General features: G+C 42.6%; 1 protein-coding gene across 5 annotated transcripts in view; it reads right to left on the bottom strand.

Moving 5' to 3' along the window:
* Window positions 1-6,370, bottom strand: part of LOC109905363 (cullin-3) — a 26,700-nt gene extending 20,330 nt beyond the window's left edge. For all 5 annotated transcript variants that reach the window (XM_031790390.1, XM_031790392.1, XM_020502683.2 and 2 more), the window contains exons 1-2: window positions 6,077-6,370; window positions 3,878-4,075 (exon numbers count right to left, since the gene is read on the bottom strand). In XM_031790390.1, coding sequence (XP_031646250.1) covers window positions 3,878-4,075; window positions 6,077-6,139 — 261 coding nt within the window. In that variant the 5' untranslated portion in view covers window positions 6,140-6,370. The remainder of the gene's footprint in view (window positions 1-3,877; window positions 4,076-6,076) is intronic.
* Window positions 6,371-17,963: the final 11,593 nt, after the last annotated feature.

Raw genomic sequence — 17,963 nt, forward strand, 5'->3', positions numbered from 1 at the left:
TGACTCAACAAAATGTGTAAAAAGTCAAGGGGCCTGAATACTTTGGTTGTGTATTATTATTTTTTTTACCCCAGCTGCAATAAACTTCCTCATTGCGCAGTATTTGGGCACGCAACAGACATGAACAAAAAGGGTAAACTTTGAGCACCTTTATCTCCTGGATTTTTTTGGCATTTAGGTCAAAAAAGTTATTTTATGACCCCTTCTTTCACGGGCGAAAAGGTTGTTTAAATCAAAAGGAATGCTGTCAAAAAGTGATTGAATTCAATTGAATTTACCCTATTTCTCTAATTGCAAATGTGGGGGACAGGAACAGAATGTCAACGGGAGATAATTAGTTCTAATTCTGAGATGCCAATTGGGTGGTGTTTTTTTAAGGCCAATGCTGAAATATTGACATCCACAGCGATGATTGGTCATCTCAAAAGGTAGGCATGCCGCCCTACATAGGGCTGTTATGGTGACCGTATTACAGCCACACTGGCAGTCATGTTAGCAGTCATCTGATGCCTATGAATGTCATTAGTAGCCTACCAAACATTCTAACTCAACACACGATTGTCCCTCTAATCACTCTGACATCAATGCAAATGTAATCGAAAATCACATTAAACACTTCATGAGAGCCCTGGCATTCAGTTTGAGCGGAATAGGATCACCTGTTGCGCAGGGAGAGCCCGCTCCTCATAGGTGGTTGATGCATGGAATAAAAGTGTTCCTGTTGCGCAACATTTATATAGGCTATGCAATTGCGTGAGAACAACAGCGCCAATTGGCCTATATGTTTTTGCTAATGTTAGTATCACAACTGAAGTGGACAAATAACTCCAAACATAGCCTATAGGCCCAAGACCCCTGAAACATGGTTGGAGACCCATAGCCTACAGAGCTTAGTGAAACGTGTTCTTATAAGCCCAGTCATTGCGCAAACGCACATGAAAACAGAGTTAACTTTCCACTATTTAATACAAGTGGATCCTACCTTTCCTGTGCTGCAATATTTATTGCAAAATTCGTAAAAATTAAGCACATTAATCCACTTTACAAACAGTGTAGCCTACCTGGCATATTAAAAACGTAACTGCACATAACCTCCATTCGAATGCAGGCTATGGATGATTTCTATTATTTTTTGTATAATTCTATACTACCTCATGAAGCTGGTTGAGAGAATGTCAAGAGTGTACAAAGCTGTCATCAAGGCAAAGGGTGGCAACTTTGAAGAATCTCAATTATAACAAATATTTAGATTTGTTCAACACTTTTTTGGTTACTACATGTTTCCATATGTGTTATTTCATAGTGTTGATGTGTTCACAATGATTCTACAAAATAGTAAAAATAAAGAAACCCTTGAATGAGGTGTCCAAGCTTTTGACTGGTACTGTATATTAGTAGGCTATTTGTAAAGACCGGATTAAATTTAGAATAATGCATGAGTATATTATCAAGTGCTTGTCAAATTGTGAACGAGAGACTGATGAAGTGTTTGCAGCCTGCACAAGAAAAAGAAGAGCTTCCCTTTCATGCAACTTTTTTCAACTCATCCTTTGTCACACCATGAAGCCTTAGAATGTATTAGAAATCAAAACATATAGCCTAACGTTTAAAAAAAAAATGTAGATGTTCCAAAAGGTCTGCATCAGTGGATTTACTTTTTGCATCAATTACAATGAGACTGGCAGTTATTTGAATGACAATCACCCGGCTGACAAAATATCATGACCGTCACAGCCCTAGCCCAGCATAGATATTTCGTTGGACCAGTAATATCATTGTTTCCAAAATAGTTTGCAGACGCTATAGCTTCACGGCTTTGAGATAATCTGATGCTGCTTCTCATTCAGTGGAATATGTTGGCCTACATGGCGTGTGGTTTAAACAGGAATGTTATAGGGATCATGTAATACACAAACTATCCTCAAAGGCTATTGCCTTTGAGACGCAGTGGTCTAAGGCACTGCATCGCAGTGTTTGAGGCATCACGACAGACCTGGGTTCGATCCCAGGATGTGTCGCAACCAGGAGACCCATGAGGCGCCGCACAATTGGCCCTGTGTCGTCCGGGTTAGGGGAGCGTTTGGCTGGCCGGGATGTCCCTGTCCCATCGCGGCTCTAGCAACTCCTTGCGGCGGGCTGTGCACATGCACGCTGACGTCGGTCGCCAGTTGTACGTACACATTGATGCAGCTGGCTTCCGGGTTAAGCGAGCAGTCTGTCAAGAAGCAGTGCGGCTTGGCAGGGTCGTGTTTCGGGGGATGCATGGCTCTCGACCTTCACCACTCCCGATTCCGTACAGAAGTTGCAGCGATGGGACAAGACAGTAACTGCCAATTGGATATCACGAAAAAGGGGTAAAAAGTACACAAAAATAAAATAAAGGCTATCACAATCACTGATTAAAGTACCAAAAGGCAGATTGATCTGCTTTCTAGTACCTACACGACTGGACAGAACAAAACCAAAAATACAAATCCTCTCTGAAACAGGAGGCTTTTTCAATCAGCCGAGCTTGTCAAAGATTAGGACTGTGTTTGTGCTATTACTGAAAGAGGGCCTTCAAATCTCCAGTCAGATGCCTATGGGCCCTAGTGGAGCTGGGCCTTCTGATAGAGGAATTGGGCTAACTTTTCTCATGTAATTTCCAACTACTAAATACAAGGCTGATGAATGAACGGGAGCAACTCATGTTTTGCAAGTCCGCGGCATCCAGCCATAGTCAAACAGATCCCTGGAGCTTTTCCACAGTAAACGGTTTAATGAGCGCTCCATTTCATCATGCTGTCAGCATACCAAACAGGCCCAACACTGAACAGGCCAAATCAGCCTTTAGTTTAATATGACCTGGATTCATGTGACAGGCTTTCACAAGATTTGTTTCCTTGCTTTTCAACAATTAAAATGATTTTGTGGTCAAGCTGAGTAACCTCTTGTGGTTAAGCTCAGTGGCTATTCTCAGACTCCAGAGATCCTGCAAATGTACTGACGGAAAATACGCTAAAGACCTGCCAGTGATTTTATAAGGGTGATTATTACCACATACCCGCACAAATCCAGCAAAGGGGACGTTAATCCAGACCCAGGTCGTGTTCATGAGGCACCAAAAGAAAGAAAACTGGTTGAAACAGGGAGGGACTACCTGGACTCGTCCAATAAGAAACTTTTTTTCATTGTCTGTTGCAAAATGTTTTTAAACATTTAAACAACGACAACAGCCAACCTCGAAGCAGCGTTCCCCATGCAGAGCAAGGGAAACAACCACAGGCTCAGAGCGAGTGACGTTTAAAACACTATTAGCGCGCGCTAACTAGACAGACATTTCACTTCGGTTACACCTGCCTCATCTCGGGAGTTGATAAACATGAATGAATGTTTACGCACCTGCTTCTGCCTACCACCGCTCAGTCAGATACTTAGATACTTGTATGCTCAGTCAGATTATATGTAACGCAGGACACGCTAGATAATATCATCAACCATGTGTAGTTTACTAGTGATTATGATTGATTGTTTTTTATAAGGTAAGTTTACCTTGGCTTACTACATTCGCGTAACAGGCAGCCTCCTTGTGGAGTGCAACGAGAGAGAGGCAGGTCATTATTGCGTTGGACTAGTTAATTGGATCCCCCGAGTTGACACAGTGAAAATCTGTCGTTCTGCCCCTGAACGAGGCAGTTAACCCAGTTAACCCTTAACTGACTTGCCTAGTTAAATAAAGATTAAATAAAGGTGTAGTAAAAAAAGTATTCTTTTTTTTTTTTATCGGCAAAATCGGTTTCCAAAAATAACGATTTCCGATTGTTATGAAAACTTAAAATGGGCCCTAATTAATCGGCCATTCAGATTAATCGGTCGAACTCTAGTTCATTGGCCTTACTTTGTTGATGAGGTGCTCGGTGACCACCTCCCGGAGGCCCGTGTAGAGCTTCTCGCCGTGTTTGTGCAGCACCATGGTGTAGGCATTCCTGTAGAGCTCCTCAAAGCTCAGCCCGCTGTTGTTCTTCCTCTGGATCTCCTGGATGGCATTCTTCAGAAGGTCCCAGATGTTGTTGACATACTTTTCGTCCATCGTCATCTGCAGCGGACAAAGGAAGTAAGAGTGAGAGGAGAACAGAGAAACGGACTGACAGGTCAAAGTTTCAGGGATCGTTGGCTCCCTCGTTTGAGGGAGAACTGGAACAAAGCAGCTTGATAAAAATTGTGGCTATGCACACAATGTCTATCAGTCTCCTGCTAGGCTAGCTTACTTCTTTAGGTGAGAGAAACAAGTCTACACTTGCTGCACTTCCGCAACCCAAAAATCCCTACTGATTTAAAGAGTAGCCTGTACTATGATGCAATATCTAACAGTTTGAGTGTAACATTGAGAAAAGAACCCCTTCTCCAGAAAATACATGATTTATATTCCGACTTTTGACCTTATGTAAACGTATATAAAATAAATAACTTTAAGGGAAACCGAGTAGGTGTGCCCCTATTTGTGTTCCTTGTGATGAAAAAAATTATAATTGTACTGCAATATCATGATAATATTCCCAATAAGGTTTCAAACAGACCATAACATGAATGAAAGCGTTTCATATTTCCCATATCATATTGCTCACGACCACCTCTAACTGTGTCTCGTAACATTTCCCATTCCCCTAACTTCTCCTTTTAACTGGACAGACAGTAAATGGCACTGCAGCCAACCATCACACTCAGCTAAACATGCCATATTCACAGCTTGATATAAATCCATTGTCCCCTTGGGTGTCACGCTCAACCATGGCCTGTTAAACCTGGAGGCTCTCCAAAGTGAGGCTGGCCGAAAGATGCATAACAAGGTGTTTGGATATGGCACCATCCACATCCCGACACAATGGGGTTGAAGTGTAGTCCATCAACTGGAGGCACACACAACGTGTTTTTTATTTAAAAGATATTTCATATCAGCGAGAAATAAGGGGCATATGTTTCGAAAACCTTTTCGCAAGAGATGATTATTTACGCTTTTAAACATGAAAACACAGCGTCAGAATTGTAGTTCACAGAGCCAACCGTGGCGGAGGCAACTGCTGAGAGCTAGGGGATCATTGAGGATTCAGCGGAGGCACATCCATCAGAACTGAATACTGGGCCTCCCGAGTGGCGCAGCGGTCTAAGGCACTGCATCAGTGTTGTGGCGTTACTACAGGCTGGGGTTCGATCCCAGGATGTGTCATTACCGGCCGTGACCAGGAGTCTGATTGGGCAGTGCACAATTGAGCCAGTGTCGTCCGGGTTACGGGAGGGTTTGGTCGGGCGGGACTTTACTTGGCTCACCGCACTCTAGCGACTCCTTGTGGCAGGCCAGGCGCCTGCAGGCTGACGATGAGACATGATCATAATCACAAAAGTGGGGAGGGAAAAATGTAGTTTTCCTTTAAAAGACATGAATACTGATCTGGTTACTGATTTCATCCAATAGCTTTCGTCCATTAACTTATCAGCAAACGGTTTCCCAATTAAACTTAGACTAGCTACTTGACAGAAAGTAACTAACTGGCTATTACAGTCGATGCAAAATGTTAGCTAAAGTTATCAAGTTATCTAGCAGTTAAAGTTAATTGGGGTATCAATGTTTAATTGGCATGTAACAAAAACGTGATTCAGCAAACCATGTCCTGCAAAATAACGTTACACAACAACTCTCCAACCCACCAGTTTCTGAATTGACTAAATACAACAAGTCATGAGGCCACAAACAAAGCTACGACGCCAAATATTTACTTAATGTTAACTAGCTAAAGTTAGATAGCTAGCAATATTTTTTTTCTTCCTCCGGGTAAAGTGTGTACAGTAACGTTATCTAGCTAATGTTAATTAATAATTCAACAGTAGCCTTACTAGCTAGCTAAGAGTTGGTAGGTAGCAGTATATGAGCTAGCAAGCAGCTATCCATAACCTCTAGTAGGGGGCAGCTAGCTAACGTTACTTTGTTTACTGAAAGACCGGCCTTGCAAACTGCACTCCCAAGCTAGCTAGTTACTCGACCCTCGGCGGTCCAGTCACCGCCTGCTGGCAGGGACAGGTCCTATCAGCGGTGTGTACTTACAGGAAAGGCTCGTATTCTCATCTTGGTGTCCTTTTTGGTGCCGCCTTTGCTCAGATTGGACATGGTTACTTCGTCTGTGTGTTCTGTATTTACATGAAAATGTGATCTGGTTAGGTACAGGGAAGTATACTTGTGGAACAGCTTCCACTAGACCTTCCTCGCTGGTCCGTAATTGGTTGTTGACAACCAAATGTCAATGTTGCTCTAACGTAGATCTCCCCACACAGCAATGGCGGACTACCTAGCTACAGTTCTCACTGCGCAGAGCTCACACGCTGCAACTCACGCGAGACTAAGGGTATTGGGCTGGAGGTTGTACTTTTCTGATGAATTAAATGTGTTGGTCAATAAATTCCATAGGGCTTTGCCAAACACGTAATTATACTACAACATAGCTATGCCATTTTAGCAGACGCTTTCATCCAAACCGACTTAGTACCTACTCCCCCCCCCCCCTTCGTATTAAGCTAGTTTTGTGTCTCAAATTGGGACTGCCCTTCATCCATTTCTAAAATGCTGAGCTACAGAATGAACTTATATGATAGGCTTATCAAATAGGTAAAAATATTAGGTAGGCTATTTCATATTCATATATTCATATTTCACAAATACAAATGCTTAATTGTTTTTATAGCGTACCAACCACTCCATCCCGGCTTACTAGAAATGATTTGGGCTCTGCCCTTGGATGTCTGCATTGGACATCACTTGGCCTTCGTGGAGTAGCCATGTACCACCACCCTCTCAATATATATCATTAGTCAAATGCAGACTATATCACACCAGAGTTCTATCCAGATATAAAGATGGCAAGCTTAGTTCTAAAACTGTTGATCACCTTACATGAGATTTTAACTACAGTCAGCCATTATTATGAGGTAAATATATGGGCGCGTTCGTAAATTCGCTCTGGCTATCTATTCCGATTTCGGAGTGTGCCACTCGGAGTGTGCCAGTGCGCAGAATAACTGATGCATTTACAAACGCTCAACATCTGTTGAATATGGCCGGCGTCGGTAAACGTCTGCAAAAATGCGTATTTAAATTGTTGCCAGCAGTACAGTTACAGTCACCAAAGCTCTGGATAACATGAAAACAGCCTAACCAGCTCTGCCAGGGCGAGTAAAATGGTCAGAGTGAGGTGTTCTCTCAGTTGTGTCTGGAAGTAGCTAGCATTCTAGCCAACGTTAGTCAGTTAGCTTGGGTGCTTGACTGCCATTGTGTGGTCAGAACGCTCGGAACAACCCTACTACTCAGCCAGAGCGTCCAGTCTATTTGTATAAATGTTAGATTTTTTTCTTCCACTTTGACATTACAAGGTATTTTGTGTAGATCGTTGACCAAAAATGACAATACAATAAATTTGAATCCCTTTGTAACACAACAAATTGTGGAAAAAGCTAGAGGGTGTGAATACTTTCTGAAGGCACTGTATTTCTTTAGATAAATAGCATTTTTATTCTCAACTTCTTAGTTAACTCGCCAATATGCTTTTTAAATGCCCAGATATTTGTAAGCAATGTGGGCACCATTATGCTTAAATCATTAGAATTATTTTTGTGTGCTCTAGAAAACAATATATACTTTGTTTGACCTGCATTCAATACAAATGTAATGCACATTGACAAGTGAAACAACTTTAACAAATGATTTGTGAAGTAATTCCCCTTCTATAATCTAACATGGCCATCATACTGCATGGCTTTAAGAGATTTAAAGGTCCTAATGCAGCCATTTTTAACTCAATATCAATTTGTATTTTTGTATTGATTATGAATCCCCATTAGTTCCTGCCAAAGCAGCAGCTACTCTTCCTGGGGTCCAGCAAAATTAAGGCAGTTTATACAATTTTAAAAACATTACAATACATTCACAGATTTTTACAACACACGGTGTGCCCTCCTACCCCTACTCCACCACTACCACATATCTACAGTACTAAATCCATGTGTATGTATAGTGCGTATGTTATTGTAACAGTATAACTTTAGACCGTCCCCTCGCCCATACCCGGGCACGAACCAGAGACCCTCTGCACACAACAGTCACCTACCGAAGCATCGTTACCCATCGCTCCACAAAAGCCTCGGCCCTTGCAGCGCAAGGGGAACTACTACTTCAAGGTCTCAGAGCAAGTCACCGATTGAAACGCTATTTAGTGCGCACCGCTAACTAAGCTAGCCGTTTAACATCCGTTACATTATCGTGTGTGTGTGTATGCACGTGTCTGTGCCAATCTATGTGTTGCTTCACAGTCACCGCTGTTCCATAAGGTGTTTTTTTTAATCAGTTTTTTAAATCTAATTTCACTGCTTGCGTCAGTTACTTGATGTGGAATAGAGTTTCATGTAGTCATGGCCCTATGTAGTACTGTGTGCCTCCCATAGTCTGTTCTGGACTTGGGACTGTGAAGAGACCTCGTGTGGTATGTCTTGTTCATTCATTTCGGGGTAACAATTAAGGGTAACACTTTATAATAAATTCACGTTATAAAGCATTTAATAGATTAGTAAATAGTTTCATCATTTATTAATCATTACTCCCACATTTTGTAAATGTTAGTTACATAGTTATTCACACATTTATAAACAACTTGTAAAGTATTTAATAATGATTTGTTTAATATATATATATCCTTATAAACCATTCACTTAGTTAAGTGGTCGCATCTGAAGTGTGGGCTATTTATACTTTACTTAAAAATATTTAATTTGATTACTTTTACCCCCTTTTTCATGGTAGTTACAGTCTTGTCTCATCGCTGCAACGCCCCGTACAGACTTGGGAGAGGCGAAGGTCGAGAGCCGTGCATCCTCCAAAACACAACCCAACCAAGCCGCACTGCTGCTTGACACAATGCCCACTTAACCCAGACGCAACAATGTTTCGGAGGAAACATTGTGCACCTTGCGACCATGTCAGCATGCACTGCGCCTGGCCCGACACCAGAGTCACTAGTGTGCGATGGGACAAGGACATCCCTGCCAGCCAAACCCTCCCCTAACTCGAACTCAGAATCTCTAGTGGCACAGCTAGCACTGCGATGCAGTGCCTTAGACCACTGTGCCACTCGGGAGGTCCCCTTTAGAAGTACTTTAGAAATGTTTTGAGTGACCAGTGTAATTTCTCACAAACAGTTGGACATGCCATTGGTAGACATTCCAGCAGTGCCTGATTCTCCTAAAGGTCTCAAAATGACCCTTAGAACATAATGGTTAAACAATAAGCACACAAAACAAAGGATGTTTAAAACAATATATTGAACATTTTATTCCAAAACAGACACACCTTTGTAATAATGTAACGTGTAACTTTAGATACTCCGTGCTGAGTAAAATAAAAAATTTAGTCTGAAAATGCAAACATAAGTGTTTATTGGCAATGGCTTTTCTACCAAAAGTCTTTATTGCAGTCACTTTTTTAGAGCAATCTAATCACGGTTAACAACAATCTCTCCTAAGTTGGTCAGCTGTATGATTAAATTAAGGGTCCATACCATAGAGATAGATAGAGGGCTCATCTTTGTGTCTTTTCCATTATAGCGTCTGTGTCAGCATGGGCAGTGCCATTGAAGCAGTAGTTAATTTGCTTCTTCATGATTGGCTGATCCCTCCTGATGACCCGGTTGGACATGACTCCAACAGGGTCACTGAAATATTAGTGGAATCTGTGTGGGTAGCTGGACAGGTAGGATGACTGACAGTGAAGGTGAACAGGTGGTCACGTGTCAGGTGACAAAGGAATGGATGAGACTGAGGCAGGAATTCCTTTAACCATAAATTGGTATATTTACTGAGTAGTCTGTGCTGCATCACAAAAGAAACAAATAACATGTATCCAATCAAATTCATAATCAAAGATCAAATCATATCATTCATTATTAACATAATTTAGGGAATTCAACAGTCCAGTTCATTAAGAAGTCAATAGTAATCATCCGTGAGTCATTTAGGCTCGTAAATATTTATCATAAATTATGAAAGAATACAAACAGTGAATGGTGATACAATCTATAATCCCCATGATCAAAGTCAATCAGTTAGCAAACAATGACGTTTCTCATTTCACTCTTTCAATTGTCTTCATGTGTACATATAATTAATTTCAATACACATGAACCATATCGATTGCATAATTGGCCTATGAGGATCCATAGGGCCGTGATCATTGACAATTCACATTACACAATATGTTTGAAGCTGCGCTCCAAGCCGCGCTCCGCGGTAATAACTATTAACAATAACTGAATGGCCCACTCTCCCGATCGCCACAGATAATTCAGATGAAAGGTAACATAGTCGGTGGATTTACGTGGATTCATGGACGCACAGAACTTCTGGATCAGATGGAGTTAAGGAAGAGAAAGCAGCGAGATCAGGCGATGGCAATTTCCTCCTTTTATGGAGTTGAGATCTGTCGGACATTTCCACCTGACCTAATTAAAGCGCCCCTGGCCCAGCTGAGTAAATGGCAATGAATTAAAGGATTATTCCACCAACTCCATGTGCCTTTTCTACAGTCACCAGCTGGGATCAGCCAATGTAGTTGGAAGTCCCAACCAGTTGACTGCATTAAAATGCTGAAAGACCTCAATGGCGCTGCCCATGCCAATACGGTCTTTTGGCCACTAGAGGCCATATATCATTCTTTATATGTTAGAAATTGGGAGTCCTGTTTGCGAAATCTTCACCCTAGTAAACGCAAACATTCAGGACAACGCGCAGTAATCAAATATCTCAATACATTATTTCACTGAACTATCCCATCGTATTTAAAGAGTTACTAGCTAAAGGCCCAGTAAAGGTGTCACCAAATAAAGCCATGTGTGAAAATAGTAGGTGGTTAAAAGCCTGAAGCATTGGAAGCATTTAAAGGTTATACATGTAACATTTCTACCTTTAAATCCTACATGTAACATTTATATAAAAATCCAGGTGTTGGCAGAAAGTTACTAACTGGCCAGGTGTTGTATGTAGGCTACATCTCCTTGTTTTATGATTCGTTTGTGAGGTTGACAATATTCACAGTACAACTCTTCGTTAAGTCCTTGCAACAGTTGTCCTAAGCTATTTTGAGACCTTAAGGACCATCAGGTCACAGGAGGTTGGTGGTACCTTAAATGGGGAGAACGGGCTCGTGGTAATTTCTAGACCGGTATCAGTGGAATGGTATCAAATACATGAAAGACATGGTTTATGTGTTTGATGCCATTCCATTAGCTCCATTCCAGAAGTTATTATGAGCCGTCCTCCCCTCAGCAGCCTCCACTGCATCAGGTAGGCCTAATGATGGAATGTCTACCAATGGCATGCCCATCTTTTTGTTTAAAAAAATACACTGGTCACTCAACATTTTAAAAATATTTATAATGCATAAATAGCCCACACTTTAGATGAGACCACGCAAAAAGAATAAACTAATGATTAGTAAATGGTTTATAAGGACCTATATTAAACATCTTATGAATGGAATAATGATTAGTAATGATGAATAAAATATTTACTAATCCATTATAAATGCTTTACTGAAAACTAGCTGTTATTGGCAGAGAGGTTTGGAAATCTCCTTCTTATTGGTCTATTAATGAATGTACCACCTGGTGACGTCACCAGACAGGCCAAAATTGAATCCCACCAAAACAGGCTGAAATTTCAGGTGATCTTTTCAAATAGCTCTTACAGTAAAAGGGCATTATCATAATTTCACAATTTCACAGACGTATTCCAACCTCATAGTGTGGAAATACATACAGTATAAAACACAGGAAATCACATTTTGAATGCACTGGGCCTTTAAGAATTTTATTATATTGTTGTTCTGTGTGTGTGTGTGTGTGTGTGGTGGAAAGGGGGGTAATGAGGTGGTTTCAGGTAGATTAATCTAATAATAGCCAATTGATATTGAGCATGATATTGAAATCTCAATCAACCACGACACCGGGGCTCTCTGTCCACCAACATGATTTTATGACCACAACTTAAGTGAATCAGACATCGACATGTGTGTGGCATATCAAGAAGCTGATTAAACAGCATGGTCATTACACAGGTGCACCTTGTGCTGGGGATAATAAAAGGCCAATCTAAAATGTGCAGTTTTGTCAGACAACACAATATCACAGATGTTTCAAGTTTTGAGGGAGTGTACAATTGGCATGCTGACTGCAGGAATGTTAACCAGAGCTGTTGCCAAATAATTGAATGTTAATTTCTCTTCCATAAGCTGTCTCCAATGTCACTTTAGAGAATTTAGCAGTACATCCAAACACGTGTAACCATGCCAGCCCAGGACCTCCAAATCCAGCTTCTACACCAGCGGATTCTTCTGAGACCAGCTACCCTGACAGCTGATGAAACTGTGGGTTTACACAACCAAATAATTTCTGCACAAACTGTCAGAAACCGTCTCAGGGAAGCTCATCTGCATGCTCATCATTCTCACCAGGGTCTTGACCTCACTGCAGTTCAGCATTGTAACCAAATTCATTGGGCAAATGCTCACCTTCGATGGCCACTGGCATGCTGGAGAAATGTGCTCTTTACAGATTCATCCCGGTTTCAACTGTAGATGGCAGACAGCGTCATATGGGCAAGTGGTTTGCTGATGTCAACGTTGTGAACAGAGTGCTCCATGGTGGTAGTGGAGTTATGGTATGGGCAGGTATAAGCTGCAGACAATGAACACAATTTCATTTTATCGATGGCAATGTGACTATACAGAGATACCGTGATGAGATCCTGAGGCCCATTGTTGTGCCATTCATCCGCCACCATCACCTCATGTTTCAGCATGATAATACACGGCCCCATGTCACAAGGATCTGTACACAATTCCTGATAACTGAAAATGTCCCAGTTCTTCCATGGCCTGCATACTCATCAGACATGTCACCCATTGAGCATGTTTGGGATGCTCTGGATTGATGAGTACGACAGCGTGATCCAGTTCCCTCCAATATCCAGCAACTTTGCACAGCCCAAATTGAAGAGGAGTGGGACAACATTCCACAGGCCACAATCAACAGCCTGATCATCTCCACGGAAAGGAGATGTGTCATGCTGCATGGGGCAAATGGTGGTGACACCAGATACTGAATGTTTTTCTGATCCACTCCACTACCTTTTTTTAAAAGATATCTGTGAATAACAGATGCATATCTGTATTCCCAGTCATGTGAAATCCATAGATTAGGGCTTAATGAATTTATTTAAATTGACTGATTTCCTTTATATGAACTAACTCTGTAAAATCTTTGAAAATGTTCCATGTTGTGTTTATATTTTTGATCAGTGTATTTGATTGTTTGTGTTTATTTTATTTTATTATTTATAATTATTCTTGATTTTTTTGTGTGTGTGTGAAGTTTGTGATGCTAAATGTTTTTATCTATCAGCCTAGGGACTATAGATTAAAACTAGCCAACTGGCTAAATCCAGCACATTTACAGAAATGTGAATTAATAATGTAGACCTACATTGTCTGTCAAATAAATAAATGAGTCGTTTTATTTCAAATATTTAATTTAAGCCATTTGTTGAACGTCACATTGATAGCCTAATGTGACTGGGACCTTCTGTACCTAGATGCCCCTGTTTGTACGGAGTTGAGATCATTTCAGCACCTCTATCGCCTGAACAGGGCCTTTGACACTCCGCTCGACCGCACGGCGCACCAACGCCCTCGTCAACAGCTGGAGATGGGTGAACGGCTTTCTTCAGTCACTATTAAAATGCACAGAGGCAGAAGTGATGGATTAAGGAGCTGAAGCTTTTGTGGATATACAGGATATAGACCTAGGCATATCACTTGAATTAAATATATTCATGCAGGCTGTCGACAGAGATAATGTTGTGCGTTAGAGTATGTGGTCCCGAGCTCTCCAGAGATGTGTTTCTACTTGGGGTCGTGTTTGTGCAAGGATAAATTGGGAATAAAGGTTTGCAGACACAGTGTTGGCAGAATCCAAACCAAAAGAGATGGTAAGTTGTGTGTGTCGACCCATAAATGAACTCATAGTGATAGATAGTCTAAACTGATATGTTACAGTATAGGCAGGCATGTGTTTATAGCATGGGGACTCAAATCTTACCCTATGTGGTCCGGAGCCTGCTGGTTTTCTGTTATACCAGACAATTAATTGCACACCCCTGGTGTCCCAGGTCTAAATCAGTCCCTGATTAAATCAAATCAAATCAAATTTATTTATATAGCCCTTCGTACATCAGCTGATATCTCAAAGTGCTGTACAGAAACCCAGCCTAAAACCCCAAACAGCAAGCAATGCAGGTGTAGAAGCACGGTGGCTAGGAAAAACTCCCTAGAAAGGCCAAAACCTAGGAAGAAACCTAGAGAGGAACCAGGCTATGTGGGGTGGCCAGTCCTCTTCTGGCTGTGCCGGGTGGAGATTATAACAGAACATGGCCAAGATGTTCAAATGTTCATAAATGACCAGCATGGTCGGATAATAATAAGGCAGAACAGTTGAAACTGGAGCAGCAGCACAGTCAGATGGACTGGGGACAGCAAGGAGTCATCATGTCAGATAGTCCTGGGGCATGGTCCTAGGGCTCAGGTCCTCCGAGAGAGAGAGAAAAAAAGAGAGAATTAGAGAGAGCATATGTGGGGTGGCCAGTCCTCTTCTGGCTGTGCCGGGTGGAGATTAAAACAGAACATGGCCAAGATGTTCAAATGTTCATAAATGATCAGCATGTTCGAATAATAAGAAGGCAGAACAGTTGAAACTGGAGCAGCAGCACGGCCATGTGGACTGGGGACAGCAAGGAGTCATCATGTCAGGTAATCCTGGGGCATGGTCCTAGGGCTCAGGTCCTCCGAGAGAGAGAAGGAGAGAATTAGAGAACGCACACTTAGATTCACATAGGACACCGAATAGGACAGGAGAAGTACTCCAGATATAACAAACTGACCCTAGCCCCCTGACACATAAACTACTGCAGCATAAATACTGAAGGCTGAGACAGGAGGGGTCAGGAGACACTGTGGACCCATCCGAGGACACCCCCGGACAGGGCCAAACAGGAAGGATATAACCCCACCCACTTGCCAAAGCACAGCCCCCACACCACTAGAGGGATATCTTCAACCACCAACTTACCATCCTGAGACAGGGCCGAGTATAGCCCACAAAGATCTCCGCCATGGCACAACCCAAAGGGGGGCGCCAACCCAGACAGGATGACCACATCAGTGAATCAACCCACTCAGGTGACGCACCCCTTCCAGGGACGGCATGAGAGGGCCCCAGTAAGCCAGTGACTCAGCCCCTGTAATAGGGTTAGAGGCAGAGAATCCCAGTGGAAAGAGGGGAACCGGCCAGGCAGAGACAGCAAGGGCGGTTCGTTTCTCCAGAGCCTTTCCGTTCACCTTCCCACTCCTGGGCCAGACTACACTCAATCATATGACCCACTGAAGAGATGAGTCTTCAGTAAAGACTTAAAGGTTGAGACCGAGTTTGCGTCTCTGACATGGGTAGGCAGACCGTTCCATAAAAATGGAGCTCTATAGGAGAAAGCCCTGCCTCCAGCTGTTTGCTTAGAAATTCTAGGGACAATTAGGGGGCCTGCGTCTTGTGACCGCAGCGTACGTGTAGGTATGTACGGCAGGACCAAATCAGAGAGATAGGTAGGAGCAAGCCCATGTAATGCTTTGTAGGTTAGCAGTAAAACCTTGAAATCAGCCCTTGCTTTGACAGGAAGCCAGTGTAGAGAGGCTAGCACTGGAGTAATATGATCAAATTGTTTGGTTCTAGTCAGGATTCTAGCAGCCGTATTTAGCACCAACTGAAGTTGTTTTAGTGCTTTATCCGGGTAGCCGGAAAGTAGAGCATTGCAGTAGAGGGAAACAATTTAAAAAATGCAGTGGAACTGGCGTCGAGGTTCAGAATTGAGTTTGAGGGTTATATAGGCTACTGGACTGAACTGATGGACAATAATAATTCAATGTGTTTCCAGTAGTAGGCTTACTCATTAGGCTACAATGATGATTCAATAGGCTGAAGTCGCCGGTTGTTGACAAGTTTGGCGAAGAGACATGGTGAAGCACAGGAAACAATGTCATTAATCAACACTGGACTCATTAACATCATATTAGACTATATGTATGTCTCTTGATAATTGAATAATTGCAATAATATGTTGCGTAATTCCAGAAAGTGGCGTTAATGGCTAGCCGAACTCAACGTTCGGTCCATCTCTCAGCGTGGAACTACAGGTTAGCTAATTGATGGATTCATTCACTGCTTGATGTTTAATGGTCATCAAAAGGATGTGTAATCTGCTGAAATTAGTTTATAAGGGTAGGCAACAACACATCTGCCATGCTGATCCTCAACACGGGGGCCCCTCAGGGGTGCGTGCTTAGTCCCCTCCTGTACTCCCTGTTCACCCACGACTGCCTGGCCAAGCATGACTCCAACACCATCATTAAGTTTGCTGATGACACAACAGTGGTAAGCCTGATCACTGATGACGATAAGACAGCCTATAGGAAGGAGGTCAGAGACCTGGCAGTGTCGTGCCAGGCCTACAACCTCTCCCTCAATGTGAGCAAGACAAATGAGCTGATCGTGGACTACAGGAAAAGGAGGGACAAACACGCCCCCATTCACATCGACGGGGCTGTAGTGGAGCGGGTCGAGAGCTTCAAGTTCCTTGGTGTCCACATCGCCAACAAACTATCTGTCTCACCCTGATCTGTTTCACCTGTCTTTGTGCTTGTCTCCACCCCCCTCCAGGTGTCACCCATCTTCCCCATTATCCTCAGTGTATTTAAACCAGTGTTCTCCGTTTGTCTGCTGCCAGTTCGTTTTGTTCGGCAAGTCTATCAGCGTTTTCCCCCTTGCTTGTCTTTTTCTAGTTCCTGTTTTCTAGTTTTCCCAGTTTTGACCATTCTGCCTGCTCTGACCCTGCCCGCCATTCCGCACCCTGGATTATTGACCTCTGCCTACCCTAACCCCGAGACTGCCTGCCGTTCTGTACCTTATGGACTCTGATCTGGATTACTGACCTCTGCCTGCCCTTGACCTGTCGTTTTGCCTTCTAGTAATAAACATTTGTTACTTCGACACTGTCTGCATCTGGGTCTTCTCCTGAAACATGATACTATCATGGTCCAAACACACCAAGACAGTTGTGAAGAGGGCACGACAATGCCTATTCCCCCTCAGGAGACTGAAAATATTTGGCATGGGTCACCAGATCCTCAAAAAGTTCTACAGCTGCACCACCGAGAGCATCTTGACCGGTTGTATCACTGCTTGGTATGGCAACTGCTCTGCATTTTTTTACGTAACAAAATGTGGAAAAAGTCAAGAGGTCTGAATACTTTGCGATAAACACTCCAAACAGCCTACTCGACCGTTCAGAGGCGTCCGCATGGACCTAGCGCACACTGTTGCCTTGTTTTGTATCTCATTCCAATGATAAAACTGGGAGGGACAAAAATGCAATTTCAGATTGTGGGGGGGACTTGTCCCCCTGTCCCCAGTGAAAGTTGCGCCTCTGCATATGCTATAGAAACAAGCAGATGCATCTCTGATGATCTCCAAAGAATTGTCCCAAAACTATCTCAATAACCCAACACAAGACTGCCAGTTTTCCACATGGTTTGAAAGTGAACCTTCTTGTGCAATTTTGCCATAACATGAATTTCCTCCAATGTGTCCCTCGCATTATCCATCAGGACATACAGCAATCATTGCAGAGGAAACACTAATCTCAGGGAGTGTGTAGGAACTACTGGAAGACTGTTGGTCCAGCTTGGGAGGTGTAAAGCCCAAAAATCTCTATTCATTCATTTTCTAATGGATTTGCTCAGTCCGCCTCAGATATCCATAAAGCCAGGCAATTCCATCTTTCTTGTCTTGGTA

The sequence above is a fragment of the Oncorhynchus kisutch genome, linkage group LG15, assembly GCF_002021735.2.
Source record: "Oncorhynchus kisutch isolate 150728-3 linkage group LG15, Okis_V2, whole genome shotgun sequence".
NCBI lineage: Eukaryota > Metazoa > Chordata > Actinopteri > Salmoniformes > Salmonidae > Oncorhynchus > Oncorhynchus kisutch.